The sequence below is a fragment of the Eumetopias jubatus genome, unplaced genomic scaffold (genome assembly GCF_037043125.1).
Source record: "Eumetopias jubatus isolate StellerSeaLion01/CBP00866 unplaced genomic scaffold, mEumJub1_p1.0 scaffold_1, whole genome shotgun sequence".
NCBI lineage: Eukaryota > Metazoa > Chordata > Mammalia > Carnivora > Otariidae > Eumetopias > Eumetopias jubatus.
Genome location: NW_028274807.1, coordinates 145731435 through 145754294, shown reverse-complemented (window position 1 = coordinate 145754294; position 22860 = coordinate 145731435). Strand labels below are relative to the sequence as shown.

Here is a 22860-nt window from a genome sequence, read left to right as displayed (position 1 = left end):
AAACACCCCCGGGGGCACTCCATCTCTCGCTGCGGACCATGGAGCTGTAGTCCTGCTGCCCATCTGGACAGGCCCTCTGCAGCCTGGGCAGGATGGTGCCAGCTCTCTCAGGCTGGAGGTTCCTCCAGGTGGGACCCTGGAGGAGGAAGAAGAATGGGTGCCTGTGGGCTCAGGCCCCAAGGCTGGAGGAACCCGGTGACCACGCTGACCTGTGTGTCCTCTGCCTTCCCCCATCAGGCTGCAGCAAGATGTGGGACAACCTCACCTGCTGGCCAGCCACCCCTCCGGGCCAGGTGGTCGTCTTGGCCTGCCCCCTCATCTTTAACTTATTTTCCCCAGCTCAAGGTAAGAGGCCTGGATCGAAGCCAGGGAGCTCGGGCGGCACAGGTGGTACCAGCTGGAGCGGGTCCTCACCTGTCAAGGAAGTGAGAAAGCAAAGGACAGTGGTCAAAGCGGCTCGAACAATTGGTGGGGGGGCTTCCTGGAAGAGGTGTGCTGGCATCAGGTCTTCGAAGGATTCATGGGATTTGATTAGCTCTTCACATAAAAGATAAGCACGTGAGAAGGGCTCACTAAATATTTGTTCAGCAATTGATAACCAATTGACTGACAGATGCATGACTAAATTATGGCTCCCATGGTGCCGACGACCTTTTGGGCTTTGCTTACACATCTTGTCATGTTCTGCTTCAGTAAATGTTCTCATAAAAGGCAGAAAAGAAAAGGAGGAGGCTCTTTAGGAACTGGGCTTTCTTGCTATCGACTAGCTAAGGAAGCTTCCAGCATATATTCAGTCATTCTTCCATTCAGTGACCGTTTCTTAAACATCTACCAGTATGATAGGCATGGGCTAGACAAACACAGGGCAGGGAGCATTAGCACAGCCATGCTGTCTGCCTGGCTCGAGCTGAAGAGACATTTAGCATGAAAACAAACACGTGTCATAAACGGTGAGGAGTCCTGGGCAGGAGAAGGGGCTAAGGCACAACATGAAGGCAGGTGTTCATGGATAGAGGCGGTGATACTTCAGCTGCTGTCCGAAGACCTGGAGATGGGAAAGATCTGGGTGTGGGGATCACGGGGAGGGACAACCAGCAGCCCGTGGGGTGGACACCAAAGAAATGGAGTGGGTGAGCAGAAAGAGCTCAGGGGAGGGAGGAGAGGAAAGAGACCGGCGGCAGAAGCCATGCTGGCCCTGAGCACTGACTGAGGACTTGGACTTTTTCCTAAGTTCACTGAGAAGCCACTGGGGTGGCTCCCCCTCCTCAGTAGGGGACTGACGTAGTCCAATTTAGGTTTAGGTTTTTAACCGATAATTCAGATTTCCATGAAAGAAAGGATTCTGGGAGTGCAAGGGGAAGACCCAGTCACAAGGTAATGGTTTGGACTTGGAGCATGGCAGAGGAGAGAAGTGGTAATGGTTTGGACCTGGAGCATGGCAGAGGAGAGAAGTGGGAAATTTGCCTATGAAGGGTGTGTGTGACTCATGGCAGGGAGGGAGGGATCCAGCCTGTCCTCCTTGGGTCTAGGTTTGATGAGCTGGGAGACTCATCAAAGACTAAGGGAGGAGCAGATCTAGAGTGGGTAGGATCTGAGGGAGGAGCTGGTCTGGAGAGGGAAGGACCTAAGAGAGGAGCAGGTCTGGAGGGGGGAGGACCCAAGGGAGGAGCAGGTCTGGAGGGGGGAGGACCCAAGGGAGGAGCAGGTCTGGAGCGGAGAGGACCCAAGGAGGGAGCAGGTCTGGAGGGGGGAGGATCCGAAGGAGCAGCAGGTCTGGAGTGGGGAGGACCCAAGGGAGGAGCAGGTCTGAAGTGGAGAGGACCCAAGGGAGGAGCAGGTCTGGAGGGGCAGGGACCTGAGGGAGGAGCAGGTCTGGAGGGGCAGGGACCCGAGGGAGGAGCAGGTCTGGAGGGGGAGGACCCGAGGGAGGAGCAGGTCTGGAGGGGCAGGGACCCGAGGGAGGAGCAGGTCTGGAGGGGCAGGGACCCGAGGGAGGAGCAGGTCTGGAGGGGCAGGGACCCGAGGGAGGAGCAGGTCTGGAGGGGGAGGACCCGAGGGAGGAGCAGGTCTGGAGGGGCAGGGACCCGAGGGAGGAGCAGGTCTGGAGGGGCAGGGACCCGAGGGAGGAGCAGGTCTGGAGGGGCAGGGACCCAAGGAGGGAGCAGGTCTGGAGGGGGAGGACCCAAGGGAGGAGCAGGTGTGGAGAGGGGAGGACCCGAGGGAGGAGCAGGTCTGGAGAGGGGAGGACCCGAGGGAGGAGCAGGTGTGTAGGGGCAGGGACCCGAGGGAGGAGCAGGTCTGGAGAGGGGAGGATCCGAGAGAGAAGCAGGTCTGGAGGGGCAGGGACCCGAGGGAGGAACAGATCTGGAGAGGGGAGGACCCGAGGGAGGAGCAGGTGTGGAGAGGGGAGGATTAAGAGGAGCGGGACCTAGATAAGAATTCAGAGGCTGAGCAGAAAGACTCTTGGACATCTCTTATTCCAGGTGGCCTTTCCCTCTCTGGATCTGTTTCTCTGTAAAATGGGGACAGGTGGTGGGCCAAAGGGACTTTTTGGAGCAGGTTGGTTTTGCACGCAAGTGCCTCCCCCCTCCCCCCCGCCCAGTGCTCAGTGTTGTGACCTCAGCGGTGAGAGAGATACGTCGGTGCCCTCCCTGAGGAGTCTGGGAGCAGTCAGAAATGTGCCGTAATCCCGGCCAGCTCCCACCTAGCCCAGCTCTCCGGGGGAACCCAGCACCTGGGCAGGTAGGCAATGAACTCCTCCGGCAGCTCTGGTGCGTCCAATCTGCAGGGCCTGGCAACCAGCCTTCTCTCAGATCCCTGGAATGCCTGCTACTCGTGTTCCTCCTTGACACTCGGCTAATTGCATTCCTCCTGACGGCTTTTCCTTCTGTCCCTGCTGGAATTGTCAAGGCAGCTCCTTCACTTAAGAACCTGGACGGCAGCCCACCATCTGGCTACCCACCCCCCAAAGGCTGCCAGCCTCATCGAGGCCCACGTGTGCCTTTGTGCAGATGAGAAGGCAGCCCCTCCTCAGCCTCTCACCAGAACCCACCTAATGACAACTTGAATATGAGATAGACTGTAGCCGCCATGTTTATCAGCCAGATGCCCTTGTGCAGTGAACAACCTGCACAGCTAGCTATACCTGGTGGCCTTAGCCTCTGAAAAGGATGGAGAGAAATAGGAGACCAGGTTAGGGGCTAAAAATGGAAGGGAAAGAGGGCGTGTTTTCCTGGGAAGAAGGTGTGAGCCAGTGACCTTAAACTCCAAAGAGGGAGGTTTGCGAGAAGGCAAGTGTAGAGCAGGGACAATGCCAACCCCAACTCTCCCCCATTTAGGTAGCAGGACTGGGGAAGGAGTGTGTTCCCTGGAAGTATTGGAAGGGTCGTAGTTCTACAGGGAAAGCTGAAGGCACCTGAAAAGGATAAAGACTGTAGAGTTAGAGAGAAGCCATCTCCCCAGGCTGGGTGGTTAACAACCGTGGGGGAGGAGTGTTGGCCAGGCAAGGGAGCGCTCATCAAGGCACCAAAATGTCCATGGGGGCTTAGTCCTTTGATTCCTGGTCTGCACGTCTTTCATCTGTGGTGTTTTTACCTTGAAATATTTGAAGAGACATTTTTTAGGAGTGACAACTAGGATCGATGTTTTGGTTGAGAAGACTCCCCACGGGCTGCATTACCCATGTCTGTGGGTCTATGGGACACCTCCTCACCCTGCTCCACCCCCTGCATCGTGAAGCCCTAGATAAGAAAGTCCTGACGCCAACCTGAGACGTTTGCCCCGGCTCAATGGGACGGGGCACCACTGACAGGATTTCAGCCGGAGAGCACCATGGTCAGAGCTAGGTTTGAGAGCAATCTCACCTCAGCTATCTCGGGGTGGGGGCGGGTTGGAGGGGACAGGAAGGCAGGGAGACCCATCAGGAGGCTCCTGCCTAATTCCGGAGAGAGAAGATAGTGGTGGTGGTGAGGAAGGGTAGCTGGGATGGGACTGGTGACTGATGGGGAGGGGAGAGAGGGCAGCAGGGAGGAAGAAATTCCCCTGTTTTCTACTTCCAGTCACTGAGCTGTGCTTTTCTCATGGAGAGCCCGGGGGGGGGGAGGGGAGGAGGGCAGTGACTTCTTTGTGTGACCCAGTGAGCCGCAGGAAACTGGGAGATTGGGGGGTTAAAGTCCCTAGCCCCTCCCTCCGCCCCCTCCATAGTCCCCTCTATACACACAAGTTCTACTGGTTCCCAGGCCCAGGCTGGAGACAGACTTTGGACTGCTTCTTCGGGTCTCATGGTGGCCACCCTTGAGGTCTCTCTTCAAGAATAGTTCCCTTTGAGACCTGGGCCACAATCCCAGGGCTCTACAAAGAGGCCACCCAACCCCGAAGATGACCCGCTATCCGCTCCCATCCCCCGATATCCGGGGTAGCCAGCCTATCCAGCACCCTATCCAGGGTGCCCCTTCAGCCACTCTGGAAGCCCAGAAAGATGCGGAGCCAGGCTAACCCACGACTGTATCCCAAGCCTGCTGCCTCCTTGCTGTGTGACCATAGGCAAGTCACCCGACCTCTCTTGGCCTTGGCATGCCCCTCCTTTAGTGGAACTCGTAATAACTCCTAATGGCTAGCTTTAACACAGTCACATTTGCTGTCCCCAGCCCCTGTGGTGTGGATGCTGATGGGTCACCTAATTCAATGTGGCACCAGGTGTCTGCCATGTCACGGGCCTGGCCTCACCGAGCCCTGGTCCTTCTGGCCAGTGGGGAGCTCAAAACTTGAGGCATTGGTGTTCCAAGCTCAAGGCTGGCTGATTTGGCCCTGTAGCCTTTTTTGACTTGCCCCAGGCCCCCGGTTGGTGGGGGAAGTCCGCCCAAGAATCGGATCCTGGGAGGGGCCCTCGGTGAGGTCCTGAGATCTGGGGCTGAGGCAGGCCTGCATGGAGCCCACCCAGGCTGCACGGGGGGGAAAGCTAAGGGGCTGAGTGAAGACCTCTCTCTTGCCCTGGGAGCCTCTTGCCGCAGGGCCGTTGGGAGGCCAGCACAGAAAAGGGCTGCCAAGTCAGGAACTGGCCCAGCCCGACGCCTCTGCCTCAGCGGAGTCTCTCCTGCTGGCCCCAGGACCTCGCAGTGGGAAGAGACCCAGGCCGGGCTACTCCTCCCTGGCTGTCCCTCAGTTCCTCAGCCATCAAGTAGGGTGGGGAAGAACCTCTTTCAGAGGGCGGCCAGGAGGATTTCCAGAAATGGCGGACAGGGAATCACGCGGTCGGGTGTATTCCAAGCCAAGCTGAGAAATATTAAATGCACATGCACAGTGACGCCCCCCCCCCCCCCCCCGTTGAGCTCTCAGGACACCTCGACTCCCCCTACAGCTCTGCGCCTGGACACCCGAAACAAGTCCTCAGGTCCCCTCAGTGCAGGCGGGGGCAAGGTCGCCTGGGACAACTCTGGGGATCACACCTGCCGTAGCCTGTCCTCTCCGTGTGGCCTGGGGCAAGTGACCAACCTCGGGGAGCCTGGCTTCTCCAGTGGGAAATGGGATTCCCTTCCTCACCGGAGGGTTGAGGGGATCCAGTAAGACGCTGGGCCTCAAGTGCTCTGTCCAGTAGTGACAAACGAAGGTTCTCCAAACTTGCCATTGTGCTGGAGCTGGTGGTGGTGATGCTGCTTGGTGCTGGTGCTCATGACCCCCGTGATGACAGCGGCCACCTGCTGGTGGGGAAGGAACTACAGAGCGAGGACATTGGGGACCTTGTTCTTTCTCAGCTCTTCCTCATCTCCTCACCTCATCATTCTCTCCCTCCTCCTCTCCTCCTCTCCCCCCCTCCCTCCCACCCCAACAAGCCAGCTTTCTCCGGGACTCAGCCCTGGGTGCTCTTTAGTGAGTCCTGGGCTCTTCTCTGGCTCCCCCGTTTTCTCTGCAGCCCCTCGCCAGGGCTAGAGAGCGGGCCGCCACGTGGGTAGCCCTCACACCACAGGCCCCCTTAGTAGGTCCTGTCCCTTTGCTGCAGCTTTGGGCCTCCGAGGACAGTGGAGGATGCCACAGCCCCGGAGCCCCAGCCACAGCGAAGTTCAGCCCCAAGATCCTGCGGGGCTGTGCTGTGTGATTCCCCGCCCCGCACACACCTTTGCCTGGGCAGGCTCCCCGGCCAGGACTCTGACTCCCTGCTTCTCCACTTAGGATTTCAGACCTGCACCCTTATCAGGCGTCCTCCTTCCTGCCTCACCTCTGGTCCCTCTCCAGTGGCACGTCTGAGCCATGCTGGGTGAGGGAGGAAAGCGGGCCCGTCGGCCCAGGCCGACTGACCCAGGACAAGCCCCTCGGCCCAGCCAGAGGGCAGCTGTCTGTACCCACAGGGCAAAGAGACCCTCTGCCGCACCAGCCGCCTATGGCCCTGTGACAAGGGTGGACACTCAGCTCATGATGAGGGTCACGGGTCATTCTGTACCAAGAATCCCGGCTGTGACGAGGATCACTTTATTTTTCTTGCACCGGGGTTCAGTTTCAAGACATGACAAGGGGCAGGGCTGAGCCCAGGAAGGTCTGCTCTGACTGTCACTCGTGTTGGAGGGTCCCCCTGGGCAGCCCTGGAGGAGATTTTCCCCACCCCAAGTCCCCCATGATGCCCCGGGGTCGAGGGCAGGGCGGCTGGAGCCCGTCACAACCCGGGGTGGCAGGGATAAGGTGAGCTCAGAGACAGCCAGGCCCCACGCCTACTCATGGACTCACCCTGCTCCCAGCCTCAACCTCTCTCCTCTCCGCCCAGGCCGCAACGTGAGCCGTAGCTGCACCAACGAGGGCTGGATGCACCTGGAGCCTGGCCCCTACCCCATTGCCTGTGGCTGGGATGACAAGGCATCAGATTTGGACCAGGTGGGCCTCAGTGCACCCCTGCCCCACCACCCACCCCCCAGCGTGCATCCGCCTGCAAGGCTCCTTCCACTCTCCCCTAGCAAGGAGTAAGGTTGCTGTCTGTGTGGAAGCCAGGACTCGGGGGTGGGGGGGAGGTTCTGCCCTGCCCAAGCCTCCTCCCTCACCAGACCTGCACTTCCAGGGGCTCATCCCCCTGTCTCTCCCTGACTGGGAACAGGAAGGGGGCTTTCATGAGGATGACACATAGCAGCAGAAGCTGAAGCAGCATCCCCCGGCTGGGCCACCCCAGTGCCTTGCGGGAGACTTGCTCCAGCCCTAGAGAGGGCAGGCCAGGCGGGCCTCATCTTCCCGTCTCATGCAGAGGAGAAACTGAGGGGCAGATTCTGGAAGGACCACCCTCAGATACCCAGCAGCCAGCCAGGGACAGGAACAGGAACAGGGACAGTACCGTGGTCCTGAGTCCCAGGACAGGGAGATGCCCCGGAGCAGGTGAAGATGTGCTCACTGTATGGATGTGGGCCCAGGAGCCAGGCAGGGATTCGGACAGGAAGGTAGAGTGTAATTGGAGTCCTCAGCTAGGAGCCCCTCACTGCTTTGGTGTGGGGACACAGGTGTGTGCGTGTGTCTGTCGGCTGTGACATCTGTCCCACCCCCAGACACTCTTCTCAGAGCTTTCACTCCTCCCACGAGGGCAACTTCCTCAGAGGCCCTCAAAGTCCACCAGCTCCTCAGGCAGGATCTAAATCCCCTAAATCCCACTTGACCCCTTGCCTGGACTCCGGCAGGGATGGGACGTGGAGAGCGAGAAGGGAAGGGCCCAGTGACCGAGGCTCTGCATGTGTGGCCATGGGGAGGGCACTGGGGAGGCATCCAGCAAGAAGCCCCTGGATTCTAGCTTTGTCCTGCCACCCCGTGAAAGGCCAGATTGCCCTCACCCTGCAGACTGCTGCCTCTGAGAGCCCACGGGGGCAAATTACCCACGGTGTCTTCTTTGGCACCCTAATGCCCTGCCGCCTCTCTTGCTGCACAGGGAAAGGGCCTCATATGGAGTCTGAAGGGCGAGAGTGTTGGGCCGCTGGGGAGCCAAGCTCTGGGCCCCTTCATCTGCCAAGGCAGGGATGGGAGGCAGGGTGTGTAGGGCATGCGCCCCTGCCAGCACCCGCTAGATGAGCCCCCACCTCTACCTCGGACCCCCCCCCCCCCGCTCTCCCCTGTAGCAGCGGTCCATGTTCTACAATTTCGTGAAGACCAGCTACACCATTGGCCACAGCCTGTCCCTCGCTGCCCTCCTCGTTGCCACGGCCATCTTGAGCCTGTTCAGGTGAGGTCTAGCCCCAGCAACAAGCTTCAAAGCGGACCCAGCCAGCTCGCTCCTCTGCTCGAGCCCGGCCTGGCCCAGTCATGCTCTGGCCCCCTCCCCGGTCATCCCCCTCGCACCCAGGCAGCACACAATCCCTGTCCCCGTCCCCCTGCCAGGCCGACCTCCTGGGGAGACAGCAAGCTGCTCAAAGCAGTCCACCTGTCTCAGCCTAGTCCCCACAGGATGGCACCAAGCCCGGGATAGGGCACCAGAGGGTGGGGCGGCCCTGGAGGCTGAGGCACTGGGAGGCCAGGCTGCCTCAGGGCTGGGGTACCTGTGGGCAGGACCTGCACTTAGAGGCCACACACTGCCCCTTGCCTTACCCTCGCGCGCGTGCACGGAGCACTGGACAGTGTGGTTGGGGTGGGGGTCCGAGGCCCCTGCAGCCACCCAGCTCTGCCCGCCTTGCTCAGGAAGCTCCACTGCACGCGGAACTACATCCACATGCACCTCTTCATGTCCTTCATCCTGAGGGCCGCCTCTGTCTTCATCAAAGACTTGACCCTCTTCGACAGCGAGGAGTTGAACCATTGCACCATGGGCTCGGTGAGAACCCTGCCCAGGCCCACCTCGCTCTCCCTCTTCCCCTTCACCTTCTCATGCTTGATCCCTCTTCTCCCGCTTTCTCCCCCTTCCCTCTCTCCTCCTTCCTCTTCTCTCTCTCTCCAAGGATGGCCAACCCCCCATCTGCCACCATCTGCAGCTCCTTGAATCCCACTCCCCTCCCAGCAGCAGGAGATAGTGCTCAGCTTCCCCGGGAGCTCACAGACCTGCCCGTGCCCGTGACAAATGCCTCTCCTGGGTGGGAAATGGGACATTTTATGGCCAGAGTCCACAACCCCCCTGTTCCGCCACTGTTGTGGACTTCCCAAGTGACCTTTGGGAACTCCCTGCCTCAGTTTCCCCATCTTGCAAGGACTTCCAAGCTTCCTTCCTACACCCTTCCACCCACCACCACCACCTGGAGCCAGTCCAAACACACAGCCCTTCTCTTCCCTTTTCCCCTGCCATCAGCCCCGTTCTGGGCCTTCCTCGGGGAGGGAAGTTAAGAGAGAGTCTAAAGAATTCATTGCCCATCACTAAGGGGTCCATCTCCAAGTGATCGTCAGCACTGGGCCCCCTCTCTGAGTGCCCCAGAGCTAGGACAGAGAGCTCAAGACCAGCCCTGGCTCCCACCTATTCCTATGATTCCTATGGCCAGGGACTCATTGCTTCATGAGGGACGTCAAAGGCAGTGCATTATTTCGGGGGTCAGCAATACCTTCTCCCCAGAGAATGAACCTATGATGGTGGAATCTCGGGCATCTTGACAAGAGGGAGGGAAAACCCAGAGTGGCCACCCTGGCAAATCCCAGAGCTCCTCAGAGGATCCCACCCAGGAACTAGGACCCTGGGAAGCCAGGAAGTCTCCAGCACGCTTGTTAAGGAGAGTTGCTGAGGAGAGTTGCGGGAGACTGGCTTCCCAGTTCGTTAGCAACTATCTGAAGCTTTTCAAAGGCAAGAAGCAGAGATAATTGTCCTGTTAAAGAGATGAGCTAATCTAGTTGTAAAGCAAGTGGGGGAGGATGGGGGACACCAGCCCCCCTATAGCTGACAGGACTGGAGTGCCACCCGAGGAAGGAGCCTGCAGCCAGAGGGACAGGGGAGTAAGCTGCTCTCTGAGGATGTCTTAAAGCCCAGGGCACAGGAAGGAAGGCTGGGCACCTGTGTTCCAGGGAGGCGTGGAATCTAGAGGGCTTCCTGGAGGGGGATGGCTTTAAGCTCCGGCTCACAGCTCTTTGGGCTTGCTCCGAAATGGAAGACTGTTTCTGGGAGAGGACAGAAGGCCCACAGGACCTTCTGGTCATGCCAGGTGGGCCACCCAGAGCCCCTGATTGCCCTACTCAGGGACCCCCCTGACTCTCCCGTTGTCCTCACCTGCCTGGGGAACCCACTCTCCCGCCAGCTCCTCTGCCCCCAGGAGGAATGACCATCCCTTCCCTCTCCTCTTCATTTCTACTTCCTTCTCCTCTTGCCTCTTCTCTGCCCCCATCTGTCCTCAGCACTTCCATCAGGGCCCCACTCCACAGCCTGCAGTGCATAGCCCCACACATTCAGGCAACTCTTGCAAACTCAAGCAAGAATTCTCCCTTCTTCCAGCTACCTTCAATCCTTATTGAAATAAGGTGAATGAGTGGGTGGGGAAAGGGTTAAGTGAATGGGTAGGTAGAGGGATGGCTGAGTAAGTCGGTGCATGGGTGGCTGTGTAGGTGGAAGGCTAGATGGGTCAAACAAGAAAAACTGGATTGATGATTGGTAGGGGGTGGGCGAGTAGATAGGTGGATGGATGCTAGTGGGTGTCTAGTAGGTGGAAAGGTAGAAGAATGGAGAGATGGATGGGTGAATGCATGGATGGATTGATAGATGGGAAGATGAATAAATGATCAGTGGATGCATGGATGGTGGATGGACAGATGGGTGAGCTGGTAGTGGGTATCTTATGGGTAAAGAAATGGATAGGTGGGTGGGTGGGTAGATATATAGAAGGAAAATGAATAGATGCTAAACTGATGGATGGATAATTAAAATTGCAAGCTTATCCCAGAATATCAGATGATCTAAAATCAAGGATAATGGGAAAACCACCAGGGACATTTCTAAGGGGACAATGCAAAAACAACAGAGAGATTAAGTTGGCCCTGCCCCACTGTGTTTGTTGCCCCAAGCAGACTGGGGGCAGGCAGGGGACCCCTGTGAGCCCCAGTGAGCCCCTTCTCTGTCCTCCCCCTGCAGGTGGGCTGTAAGGCAGCCATGGTCTTATTCCAGTACTGTGTCATGGCCAACTTCTTCTGGCTGCTGGTGGAGGGCCTCTACCTGCACACCCTGCTTGCCGTCTCCTTCTTCTCTGAGCGGAAGTACTTCTGGGGGTACATACTCATCGGCTGGGGTATGGTACCAGGGAGGGCTTCCAAGCTGGGGACAGAAGGGGCGAGGCCTGGGGAGCTCACTAGGGGGTGGGTGCCAACCCTGCCTGAACTCTTAGGTCTCCCTGAGCTGCGGGTCCTGCCTCCCAGGCTCTCGGCAAAGAGTTGACAAAAGTCCCCCAAACATCTGACCCCAGGGCAGGTGCCCTCAGGCTGCAGCTGCACCTAGGGCTGATCTGTGGGACAGGTTCTGTGAACATCCATTTCCCCTTCAGCCCCTGACACACAGGGTCACTGCTAGTCTGTAAAGTGCCTCCATCTAAATTAGAAAAAGATTCTCCCTTTGGGTGGACACAGCCCCTCAGGCATAGAGCTCCACCCCCTCAGTGGAGCGAGTATCTTTGCTCAGTGAACAACCTATGTAACTGCAGGTGGCAGCCCTGGCAACCTACCCTTTCCTCCCTCCCTCCCGCCCTCCCTCCCTCCCTCCCATTCACCCTGGTTCTTTCTCCTAAACCTCTCCCTTGTGCCCTCTCCTCTCTTTCTCTCGCCTTTGGCCCTGACAGGGGTGCCCAGCACATTCACCATTGTGTGGACCATCATCATGATCCATTTTGAAGATTACGGGTGAGCTGCCACCCCGCCCCCTCCCCCTGGCTGCCATCACTTGGGGCAGATCCCCTGGGTGGGATGAGGGGGACCTGGGAGCAACAGACTCTGGGCCTGTAGTTTCTAAACGGTTTGGGGGCAGAGCTGGAACACCAGGGAGGGTCTCTGAATCCGGCTACGGACAACTGCTCTCATTCTCCCCCACCATGCCCTGTCCAGATGCTGGGACACCATCAACTCCTCATTGTGGTGGATCATACAGGCCCCCATCCTCACCTCCATCTTGGTAAGGCCTCTTCCCACCACGTAGAGATGGGGAAACTGAGGCCCAGCTTGGGTAGTCAACTTTCTTCAGGCCACACAAGAGATTCATGTCAGGGTCAGACCTGAAACATAGGCTTCCCAGTGCCTATGCAGGATTATCCCCATCCCTTTCCCCATCAGTTCTTCCTCTAGGGTAAAGAAAATGGATTGGGAGGCCCATTCCTTAGAGATGTGAAGTAGAGTTCCCAGATGGCCTGCCCAAAGGGGGAAAAGCTAGGGAAGAGATAAGATGGACAGGCAGCAGGGTCCTGGGGGAATAGGGAGCTGGACAACCTGGCCTCCCCTCTCTGACCTTGACCTCATCCACCAGGTGAACTTTATCCTGTTTATTCGCATCATCCGAATACTGGTTCAGAAACTTCGGTCCCCAGATGTTGGGAAGAGTGACAGCAGCCCGTACTCGTGAGTATGCCCTGGGTCCCCCAGTGTCCCCATCCCCAGTCTTCAAATCTGCCCACATTTCCTTGAAGTTCTCCAGGAACTTTGGTGACTCCGGAGTCACCAAATAGCCACCTTCCTCTTGCCCACCTCCACCCCCATGACCTGGCTCAGCCCACAAGTGTCGCCTGCCCCAGGTCACCCCCCTTCACCAGGCCTGCTTCTCCTGCAGTCACTTACCTAGCAAGTGATCTGACCCAGGTATGCACCTGCCGCCAAGCCAGGGAGCTTGAGAGGACAACAGATAACCTGTGCTTTATTCACACCACGTGCCCAGTGCCTGGCATGTGCCTGGCACAGAAAAGGGACACAGTAAATGCCCAGTAGATGCATGCCCTGGGGGAGCCCCCAGATGAACACTGAGGTAGCCACATGCAGGATGCGGCAGTCCCCAGTAATAATAACACCTGCGGTTTACGTGTCAGGTGTGTGCTAAGGGGTTTCCACGCATCATCTTATGTCATCCACACAGTCCCCTATAAACTGTTCCCATTTTATAGGTGAGGAAACGGACACAGGCTTCCTTCTCTTCAGGGGTCTGGGAGCGTATCGCCATGGCAGGGGAGGGCACGGTGTCATGGGACAGTGGTCATGCTCCTTGCTTAGAAAGGTGTGGGGGCTGTCCTCTACTCCTGGGAAGACTGGAGAACTAGGTAGGGTTTCATGAGAAAAACAGGGCTCAAGGACAGAACTGAAGAAACATGGACATGGTGGCTGTGGGGAGGTGAGTAGGGGTCTGCCTGCCTACAGATGGGAATAGGAGATGGCTTATCAGTGCTACAGAGACCGGACAACCCTGCGGAGCCCCATAAGGGCCTTCCAGTCCTGGGATTCTGGACTGTTCCTGGCCTGGCTTCTCTCTGGGGAGTCTTGTGCTGTGGTTCTAAGATTCTTGGCTAGAATGTCACGAGCTGCTGGATTTAGGATTCTATTCTGGAATCCTGTGATTCTCTCTGATGAGACTAAGGCTCACGTTCCCGGTGTGACGGCATTCTCCCCCGCTGGGTGCGTAGGAGGAGCTTCCCTTCCAGTCTGAGAATGGAAGGCCCCGCAGGGGTCTGTCCTCTGCCAGGGGGCAGCACATCAGGCCTGTGCATCCCTATCCTCTGCTTTGCCTGTGGGGCCCTGTTTTCCCCCAACGTACAACTGCTCCAAAGGGCTCAAATCGGAAGCAAAGAGACCTGGTCACCACCAGGTCCCCGTGGGTGAGACAGAAACTGAACAGCTGTCGGCAGGCAGAAGGGGTGGGGGGGAATGGGAGATGGAGCTCCCCGCCGAGGGGCTGTCAGCTCCCACTCTCCACCTCCCCATAAGCCTTCAATTTAAAGAAAGCCTCCATCTGTCAGCCTTGGGCACGTGGGATAGGTTTGTGGCCCAAGAGGGATGGGCAGTGCTCAGGATCTTGGCATGGCTGGGAACCGGGTCCAGGAAGGAGCAGGAGGGGCAAGGCCAGCTTCTCTACCCCCAGTCGGCTGTGGGACCTCAGACCCAGGACCAGGGTTCCCCAGACTGACTGCCAAGGCAGAAGAGATAAAGGCAGAGACCCCTGCCCCCCAGACCTCTCCCGGCCAGGGAACCATGAGCTCACTGAGCTGCCTGGACCAGCTCTGAGCTCAGGTGGTTCGAGGCCTCAACCAGGATGAGCCCTGCTCCATCGGAGAGGGAGGAGTCATTCAGAATGAATATCAGCCCTGCCCAGCACACAAGGCTGGTGAAGGAGGCGCTGGCCCTTCCGAGAATGCTGGGAGTGTGTGTATTGGTATGGGGAGGCTGGGAGAGAGGGCAGCAATTCCAGAAAAGGTGGCAGCTCCTGGAGGAGTGGACGGCAGAGAAGCCAGAGACAGAGAGCTGTACTAAACCGGGCACAAACTTGAACGCCCAGCATCCTCCCAGGTGGCCTTGGGCATGTGTGGCCAGCACCCCAATTACAGAGACTTCCTTCCCAAATGTCCTCATCCCCAGTAGAGAATTGGTTTCTCCTGGATGCACTGCATTTTATAGCGCCCAAAGCACTTCTGAATTTACAGTGGGCCCCGTGTCTGTAATTTGATCATGTCGAGCAGACATTTACCCCACTGTAAAGATTAGGGAAACTGAGACCAGGAGAGGGGGAACCAGGTCTCCCAAGGGCTGAGAACATCTCTCCCTTTGCTGCCACGGAGCTTGAAAGACTATGTCTCATCCTCAGGGTTCAGTACTGGCCTCCTTTATAGTCTCTCCTCTAGAAGGGTGAGAACAGAGTTTCTCCCTCATGCTTCCCTCCAGGCTAGGAGAGCTGAGGGGCATGAGGGCATAGGCACTGCAGATCTGGAGGAGGAACAGAGGTGCACATAATATTTCCAGGAGCCAGCAGCCCATCCTCACACATCCCGGTTGTCCCTACCTCCTGTACCCACTGTCTGCCCCTCTCCTGTCCCCAGGAGGCTGGCCAAGTCCACCCTTCTGCTGATTCCCCTGTTTGGAGTGCACTACTTCATGTTCGTCTTCTTTCCCTACAACTTCAAAGCTGAAGTGAAAATGGTGTTTGAGCTCGTCGTGGGGTCTTTCCAGGTATGAACCATCAACCAAAAGCTGCGTTCTTCTCTGGGCTTTAAGGGTATTCAACCTGGGGCCTTGGCCCCTTGCCAGTGGCTTCCTTTTTTTTTTTCCCCCACTGTAATAAGTACTGATTAAGCACCTGCTGTATGCTTAGATCTTCGATTAACCAGGGGAACACAGGGGCCAGGGCCAGGGGTGGTACAGGGCTGGGGGCTCCCGGAGTCTGTTTACCTCACCTCTCCTGCCCCCTTCTTCCCCAGGGTTTTGTGGTGGCCATCCTCTACTGCTTCCTCAATGGTGAGGTAAGCCCCTCCCAGACTTTGGGGGGCCAGGCAATAGCACTCTGGTTGGCCCAGGGTCTGGAAACACTGATGAGATATGTGCAGAGCAAGGATGGGTTAAATCTTGCTACTCCGAGTGTGGTTCTCAGACCAGAAAACAGGTGGGGGCGCACACCTAGGACCTTGTTAAAAGGGCTGATTTCTGCCCCCACTCCGCTCCCCAGACCTGCTGACTTCGCATGTGCATTTTAAGACACACGCGCACACACCTGGGATTCATGTGCACATCAGTTTGTTAAGCAGCTGTGTGCAGCGAGTGGGGGTGGGCAGCCATCGGAGGCTGAGTTATTGTGGAGCCCTGGTTGCAAAGCACAGAAATCCATCCACTCAGATGAGCCCAAGTGAGCTGGAGGGCAGGGATCGGAAGAACGGGAATACAGCCGCCCCCCAGGCAGCACCCCTCTCCCTCCCTGGACTGCACTCTCTGATCCTCTCCGCCTCCTACCTCCTCCCACTCCAAGGCCTCGATTTGACCCCCATTCCTATGTGGTCCCAACTGGGCACTGGCCAAGGTAGCATTCGGGTCTCTCAGTGTAGACTCCCCAAGAGGCTATAACTGGCTGGCTCAGCACCCTAAATCCGGGGCAGCCCAATCGGCGGTGGAGGAGGCTTCCTGGGGGCGGACCTGACCAACCTCCCTCTCCCCTCCCTCCAGGTACAGGCGGAGCTGCGGCGGAAGTGGCGGCGCTGGCACCTGAAAGGCATCTTGGGCTGGAACCTCAAATACCAGCACCCCTCGGGAGGCAGCAGCGGGGCCACGTGCAGCACGCAGGTGTCCATGCTGACCCGCGTCAGCCCTGGCGCGCGCCGTTCCTCCAGCTTCCAGGCCGAAGTTTCCCTGGTCTGACCGCCGGACGCCCAGGGGCCCAGGGCGGCCCCTCCCGGCCGCACCACCCACCCCCGGGGCGGCACCGGGGACGGAGGCCTGCCCGGGCGAGGCCAGCCCCAGCCCTGGGGTCGGAGGCTGTTCCGACCCCCCACCCCCCACCCCAGGTCACGGTCCAGAAGCCCCTAGAGAACTCGGCCCTGGCGTTTTCCCGAGGAGAGGACGGCGCGCAGAGGCGGGGAGCCTTTTCTCTGCAGGCGGGTGCCCTGGGCGCTGGGCGCTCGGACCCCGGGCAGATGTGGGGTGGAGCTCAGTGGTCAGACTCCTCCCCGCAGGCGCCCCCTCCGCCAATCAAGGGCCAGAAGTGCGCACGCGCTCGCGGGCCTCGGCGCGCCGCGCCGTCTGGAGCCAACCCCGGAAGGCCGCCGCGCGTCCCCTCACGGTGTACGTGGGAACCGGGGGTGCGCCGAAAGGCCACCCGCCGCCGCCACCGCGACAGGGCCTGAAGTTCCGCCGCTGCCGTCAAGTTCCGTTGGGTTAAGCATTGCCATTCCGGCATCTCTTGCAAGATGCCGTGCCTTCCCCCAGCGCCGTCCTCCGAGCTGCCTACTCCTCTCGGTGGAGGCGTTCTCTGCCTCACGCAGGTGCGGTCCCGTGCGTGGGGTGCACAGGCGTCCCCATAGTCCCCGCTCAAGTGGCGTGGCCCCAGGATGGCCGGAGCAGTCGGGACGGCCCTACGGGGCTGTGGAAGCTTCCCTTGGCTGGCCAGCTGTGTGGCGCCTGGGAGACGCGCGCTCCTGAGCCCCGTAATCCTCGCGTACTCAGGTGGGGAGGCCGGTCCGTGCCTCACAGATGAGGAAGCAGCCTTGCGGAGCGCGGTGCCTCGCCTGCCACACAGCTGGCGTTTGATCTGGGATCTGACTGACCGGAAGGTGAAAGCACAGGCTCTTAACTGCTGCATTTTATATACTGTAACGAGCTGAATCCTCGCTAATACTACGACCGCCGTCCCGGCAACCCCGTTCCCACGCGAGCGGCCTGGAGTGTGGCTGAGGACGCCTCTGGCCCGTGCGGCATCCGGACCTGAGCCTCTGGTGGTCGCATCCTGTGTGGGCCCCGCACCCTGTGGCCACGTGGCTTCCTGCCCACGCCCCAGCTAGAAGACCCCCTCAGTTCTGCAAACAGGCTTGCACAACAATAAATGGTGGGTTGAATTGGCTTGGTTTCTCTGGTGGATGGTGTTCCCACGTGGCTTCCAACGGACGGCCGTTTCCCCCGCATTCAGAGGAGGGGAGGTCACCGGGGCCCCCGCCACCACCCCTCCGGCACTTCCAGGAGAGGAGCACGCACTTCTAAAGGCCTTCGACTCATGTTTCGCTGAGCGGTATCCTCTGCCTTCTGAGAGTGATGAAGGTCCTCACTCTCTGATGACGACCCTCGGATGAGAGGACCTGGTGTCCTAAGGCCCTCATTGTGTCCCCTGACCCTCTAAATCCAGCCGAGAGGAGACAATTCTATTCTTGGACCACTGCAAAACAGCTGACAGAGCTGCCTGTGGTCCCCCAAATGGTTGGTTTTAACATTTTCCAGGCCACAGTGATGCCTGCAGACGGGGAGGGGTGCGTGGGGTACGAGCTGACCGGGTTGACATTGCCCAGAGTTCGGCTGAGAGGAGATAGATAGAGGACAGAATAAATGCCACCAGAATGAATGACAGAGCCAGTACGACTAATGGAAAAGTTTAGATGCAGAGGCAGGAGGGCGATGTCAGTTAGCGAGAGATCTCCAAAGCCACTGCCTGACCTGACCCCTTGGCTTCCACTTCCTGCAGACTTGCAAGGAGGTTGTCTTGCTACAGGCTGGTTCCAGAGACGTTGTCCACCAGTAACGTCCAGAAGACCCAGCCCTAATCTTTTAGTCCCAGTTCTGATTCAGACTTTCTCATAGATCTTGAGCAGTTCCCCGTCTCTCTCTGGGCCTCGGTTTTTCCACCTGGTGGCTGGCTAGACTTAAGCTCCTGGCTAAGGCATGAGCGGCTAAGGAGGAAGGGGCTGCTCAGAGCCCTCTCCCACCAGCTCTGTCCTCTGGGCTTGGGGAGGACAGCAATGTGAGGGAGACCTCCAAGCAGACTGGGAACAAGGGATGCACAGAGGACAGAGTCTGTGAGAGAACGAGGAACAGTTCTCTGGAACTGAGGGACGAGCTCAGTCTGGTGGAAGGAGCAGGGAGGGGAGGAGGGGAAACAAATGGGAAGAGTTAACAGATCCTAGAAGCAGGGCATTTGCAGAGGAAAGGGCAGCACCTCGCCTGCCGAGTCAGGGACCCCACAGGCTGCCTGGGCTATGGGAAGGCCAGGAGGGGCCACCAAACCAAGCTGGACCCAGCCCATCCACCACAGTGCCTGAAATCGACCATTAGTGAGTGAGTCATGGCTTCAGGGTAAGGAGAGAGCCCTGGGGAGGCCAGATGTATCAGCCAGGAGGGTGGCAAGTGAAGCAAACGTGGAGAGACCCAAGACACGGGCAGCAAAAGGGAGGACTATCAGTGGGGTCCTGCCCTGAGAGGTGGCAGTAGGTGAAAAGCCCAGTGTTGGGCATTCAGGAACGGAGAGAAGCTGAAACAGTGTCTCAAGCCAGCAGAGACCATGGGCAGACATCCCAAGCTGCCTATGGAGTGGGGGTGACCCTGGAACAGAATTTCTCCTGTGCTCTCTCTTCCCTCCAGCTGCCCAGTCTCTCTCCTGCCTCCTAGGTCACTCCTCAGGCCAGTCCAGCTCATCTCTGTTGCCACCTGGTGGGTACCTTAAGGACTTCACCAAGGTTGGCCTTTGGGCCCCAAACACCAGGGTTCAGGCCCCTCCCCAGAAGGCCAGGTGACACAGAGGGCAAGCCTCTCTCCTCAGCTCCATTTCAGAGTGAACTACAAGAGGGAAGAGGGAGTGAGGCCCCAGGACTGGTGAGCCCAGGGGCAGCCTAGGATTAGGGAGACCCAGGGCCTTGCCCTCAGACCCAGGCCCCTGAATTTTGTGGCACACAGTGATCCCCGTCCCGGTCCCAACTGCAGAGCTGGGCCTCTCGGGCGCAGATTAGGCCCTGACCCTGGACTGAGCCCTGACCCCAGTTCCCTGAGGGCAAAGCCCAGTTAACTCAGGTGGGTGCCTCCTGGAAAGAGGAGCAAGGAGTCCCCCACCATCCCGGTGCAGAAGACCAGCATCAATTCGATGGCAGAGGCCACCATGTGGACAGTGCCTGCCACTCTAGGACACAGGCTGAACAAGGAGGGTGGGACAGTGCGCCAGCTGAATGGATAGGGAGCAGCTTCCCAGGTGAAGAGACGTCGGGGTGTCTCTGAGGACTAAGTAGGGATCTCTAGGTCCCAAGGGGGCATGATGGACGCCAGGGACACCCAAATCCAAGTGAGCAGGTGCCTGCGGTTGGCCCTTAGCAGCAGGAACCCAGTGAAGGCTTCTTAAATGAGGCCAAGGGGATGAGTGTGGACTTGGGGCAGACTGCTCTGGTTGCCCGAGAAGGGCCCCAAGGGTAAGTCGAGGAAAAAGGTGCCCATCCACCATCAAGGTGAGGGAGGAGGAGGAGGGTGCTTGGGGAGATGATGACCCGGTTTGGCACATGCTTTATGTAATGTCTGTGGGATGTCTGGGGAGAGCCCTAAGGTTACTGAGCTCAGGATCTAAAGTGACAAGGCGCAGGCAGGGGTGGGGAGACCAGGACAGCTCCCACAGGGGAGAGGGCCAGGGAGTCTGTATCTGCAGGCACCCCCACCTAGCAGCGCTGGGCCCAGTGGGGTGCGGGATCAGCGTCAGGCCCTGCATTCCCACCACTCGCCCAGGGCCTGTGTCCTGAGCTATGACCCGGCCTCCCCCCAGCTTCCCCCACGTGGGAATAGGAAGTGCTCTTATCTCTCCCAAGGGAGGGGGCCGGAGCCACAGCTGACAGTCATTAAACACCCTGATCAGGCCAGGGATGGTGGAGATATTAATAGCCAGGAGTCAATGGCCCGGGAGACACAGCCTCCCAGGGAGAGGGACAGTAACCTCAGCAGGCCATGGAGATGAGGAGGACAGGTCAGGAGGCCATCCTGGCGATGCCCTAGCCTCCACGCAGGACAGCTGGGGTAACCAGAGTCCAGAGAAGGGAAGGGACTTGCTTGGAATCGCCAGTAAGTCATTGGCAGAGCCCGTCCTTGAACCCAAGTCTCAAAATCCCAGAACCCTGCTTCGTCATATGGATTGTCATAGGTGAGAATGTTCATCCAGAGTACCCTGTGTGGAAACACAACAGCAGGCCTAGCAGGAGACACCAATTCTTCAGTCTCTTTATAAAAATCTCGGCATCTTGTTCATTGTGTCTTTTTTGCATGCTTTTTTTCTTTTAATATTGCATTAAAATTTTATTTATCCCGCTTACTGAATTTTTTTTTTTTTTTTTTTTTTGCCACCTCCTTAAATTTTGCATCTAAGGCAAATGCCTCACTTGCCTCACCCTGGTCCCAGCCCAGCTCCCAGAGGTCGCAGCATCCCTGGGTCCCAGCATGGCAGCATGGAAAAAACTGAACCATTCTGAACCAGCCTCTACGTGGCTCAGAGGGCAAGGGTCCTGCCTGGGCAACGCCTACTAAAAGTAGGCAGCTCTGGGGTTAATGCAGTAGCTCAACCTAGTAGTTTCTGTCTGTCTCCTCTGGCTTCCTCTGTATTTTGACTTTCATCCATAGACGTATGCCCTCATGATTACAAGATGGCTGTCAGTACCTCAAGCATCATGTTCTCACAGAACCCCATCCAGTGGCAGAGAGAATGTCTCCTGTGTGACTCCTTTTATCAGAAAGGGAAGCTATCCCAGAACCCATCTTCTGCACACTTTCCTCAGGGTCCTGGGCCAGGACCAGCTCACATACCTAAGCCCTGGCTACAACTTCAGAAGGAAAGTTGATCTAATAAGGAAGGAGGGGCGGGGAAGGCTGCTGACTCTCAGTCTCTTTCTGGATGTCTCTTTGGGTAAATATGTGGCCTTTCAGCTTCCCTCCACCTGAGCCTGGTGGCACAGCATACGGTAGAGGTGAGGAAGCCCAATCAGTCAAGGTTAAGTGCAGGGAAGACAGAAAACACTCTGGGTATCTTGTGCAGAAAGATATTTAATGTAGCGAATTACATGTAGAAAGGTTTGTTGGAGTGGCAGTTAGGGCACACTTCTGCCCTGTGGTAGGTCACGTCACCCTAGCTGCCACCTTGCAGGAAACCATTGCCAACCTCCTAGTTGCACGTCCATGAAGCTGATGACAAGAAAGCAGAAGGAACACCGTGTCTGGCTGCTGCAAAAACTCATGTCTGTCAGATCCTACCCAGCAGCCACCACGCTGCAAGGAGAATGGCCTTGGCCTCCCTTCTGCCTCCCAATCCCCTCCTGCGGTGCGTCCCTCTGGCAGAACCTAGGCTGTGTCCAGATCCCCAGCAGCAAGGGGGGCTGGGAAAGGGAGGCTTCAGTCTTCCAGCCCCTGCAACACATGGGACTAAGGAAGGGGCAGAGAGGGATGCCAGGTGCCAATGGATGCTTGCTAGCACAGAGGCCCAGGTGGCCTTGTAGCCTGAGTGCCCAGAAGGAGAGCCTGGGACAGAAGTCTGTGGCCAGGAAATAGGAATGGGGGACAGAGAAGTGGGAAACAGGGAGATGGGGAAAGCCAAAGGGAAGGTGGGTTATTGTGCTGGTCACTGCTCTGATCGTCTATGAGGAGCAGGTGGGGTGCCCCTCAGACGCGCCCTCTCGAGGGTCAGGACAGCATTACCTGCAGGCTCCCACCATCCATCGAGGGCTCAAGGTCCACCCACGTCAGCACCCTGATACTTCCGTGCGTGAGTTCTCCGGTGGGTCCCCACCATGGCTTCCGAGGAACTCTGGGCAGAAAGTGTTGATAGCTGAGGTAGGGAACAGGTTATTCCTACAGGAGCTGGAAAAAGTAGGTCAATAGGGTACGAGGCAGCAAGTCCAGTACGGGTGGCCTCCTGCTGGCAGAGACAAGGAGCCTTGCACAAAGGTCCTGGTGGCTACCCTGTGTACTAGGATCCTCATCGTGGCCGAGCACTCACAGCCTGCCCTCTTGGCTGGGGCCCCGGGGCCTGCCCTGGCAGATCCAGCCCCACCTGGGCTCACTGGGGCCCCTCAGCCAAGCCGCTATCCAGCCCGGGGTGCGAGCCCCCCTCACCTCACCACTGGCTGTGAGGGCGCCATCACGCCAGGCCCACCGGCTCTAACTCAGCCATCTTCCTCATGCCCCAGAGAGCACGCAGGAGCTTCTGGATCCCTTCCAGGCCTCTGGGAGCTGTGGGAGGCTGGGTGATGCTCACTCCGACCTTCTTGCGATCAAATCCACAACTCTACCGTTTTTACCCAGTAGGGCTACCTAAGGGGCACCGGGCTGTGTGGGACACATGCCCCCTCTACTTTCATAGTGTAGGCCCCCCCCCCCGACCTCAAGATTTCATCCCAGAGGATGAGAACGGGACATGTCTGAGGGTTTCCTTCCTCGCCAGCTGAAGGTGGGTTTTCCTTCCTCCCCCACCCCCATCCTCCCTTCCCGCTCCCTGAGATGGCATTCATCCCCCACCCCTGCCCGTCCCCCGGGTCATAATGATGGAGTGGCTCCAGAAGGTGA

At 58.2% G+C, this 22860-nt stretch overlaps 1 protein-coding gene across 2 annotated transcripts in view; it reads left to right on the top strand.

Moving 5' to 3' along the window:
- The window catches only part of VIPR1 (vasoactive intestinal peptide receptor 1), a 31174-nt gene extending 14902 nt beyond the window's left edge, over positions 1 to 16272 (top strand). Inside the window, exons 3-13 of one of the 2 annotated variants that reach the window (XM_028106972.1) lie at positions 238 to 345; positions 6752 to 6858; positions 8076 to 8179; positions 8632 to 8764; positions 10991 to 11144; positions 11688 to 11748; positions 11950 to 12016; positions 12365 to 12456; positions 14913 to 15042; positions 15291 to 15332; positions 16027 to 16272. In XM_028106972.1, coding sequence (XP_027962773.1) covers positions 238 to 345; positions 6752 to 6858; positions 8076 to 8179; positions 8632 to 8764; positions 10991 to 11144; positions 11688 to 11748; positions 11950 to 12016; positions 12365 to 12456; positions 14913 to 15042; positions 15291 to 15332; positions 16027 to 16218 — 1190 coding nt within the window. In that variant the 3' untranslated portion in view covers positions 16219 to 16272. The remainder of the gene's footprint in view (positions 1 to 237; positions 346 to 6751; positions 6859 to 8075; positions 8180 to 8631; positions 8765 to 10990; positions 11145 to 11687; positions 11749 to 11949; positions 12017 to 12364; positions 12457 to 14912; positions 15043 to 15290; positions 15333 to 16026) is intronic. The other variant, XM_088026535.1, reaches the window with a different exon arrangement.
- The last annotated feature ends 6588 nt before the right edge of the window (positions 16273 to 22860 follow it).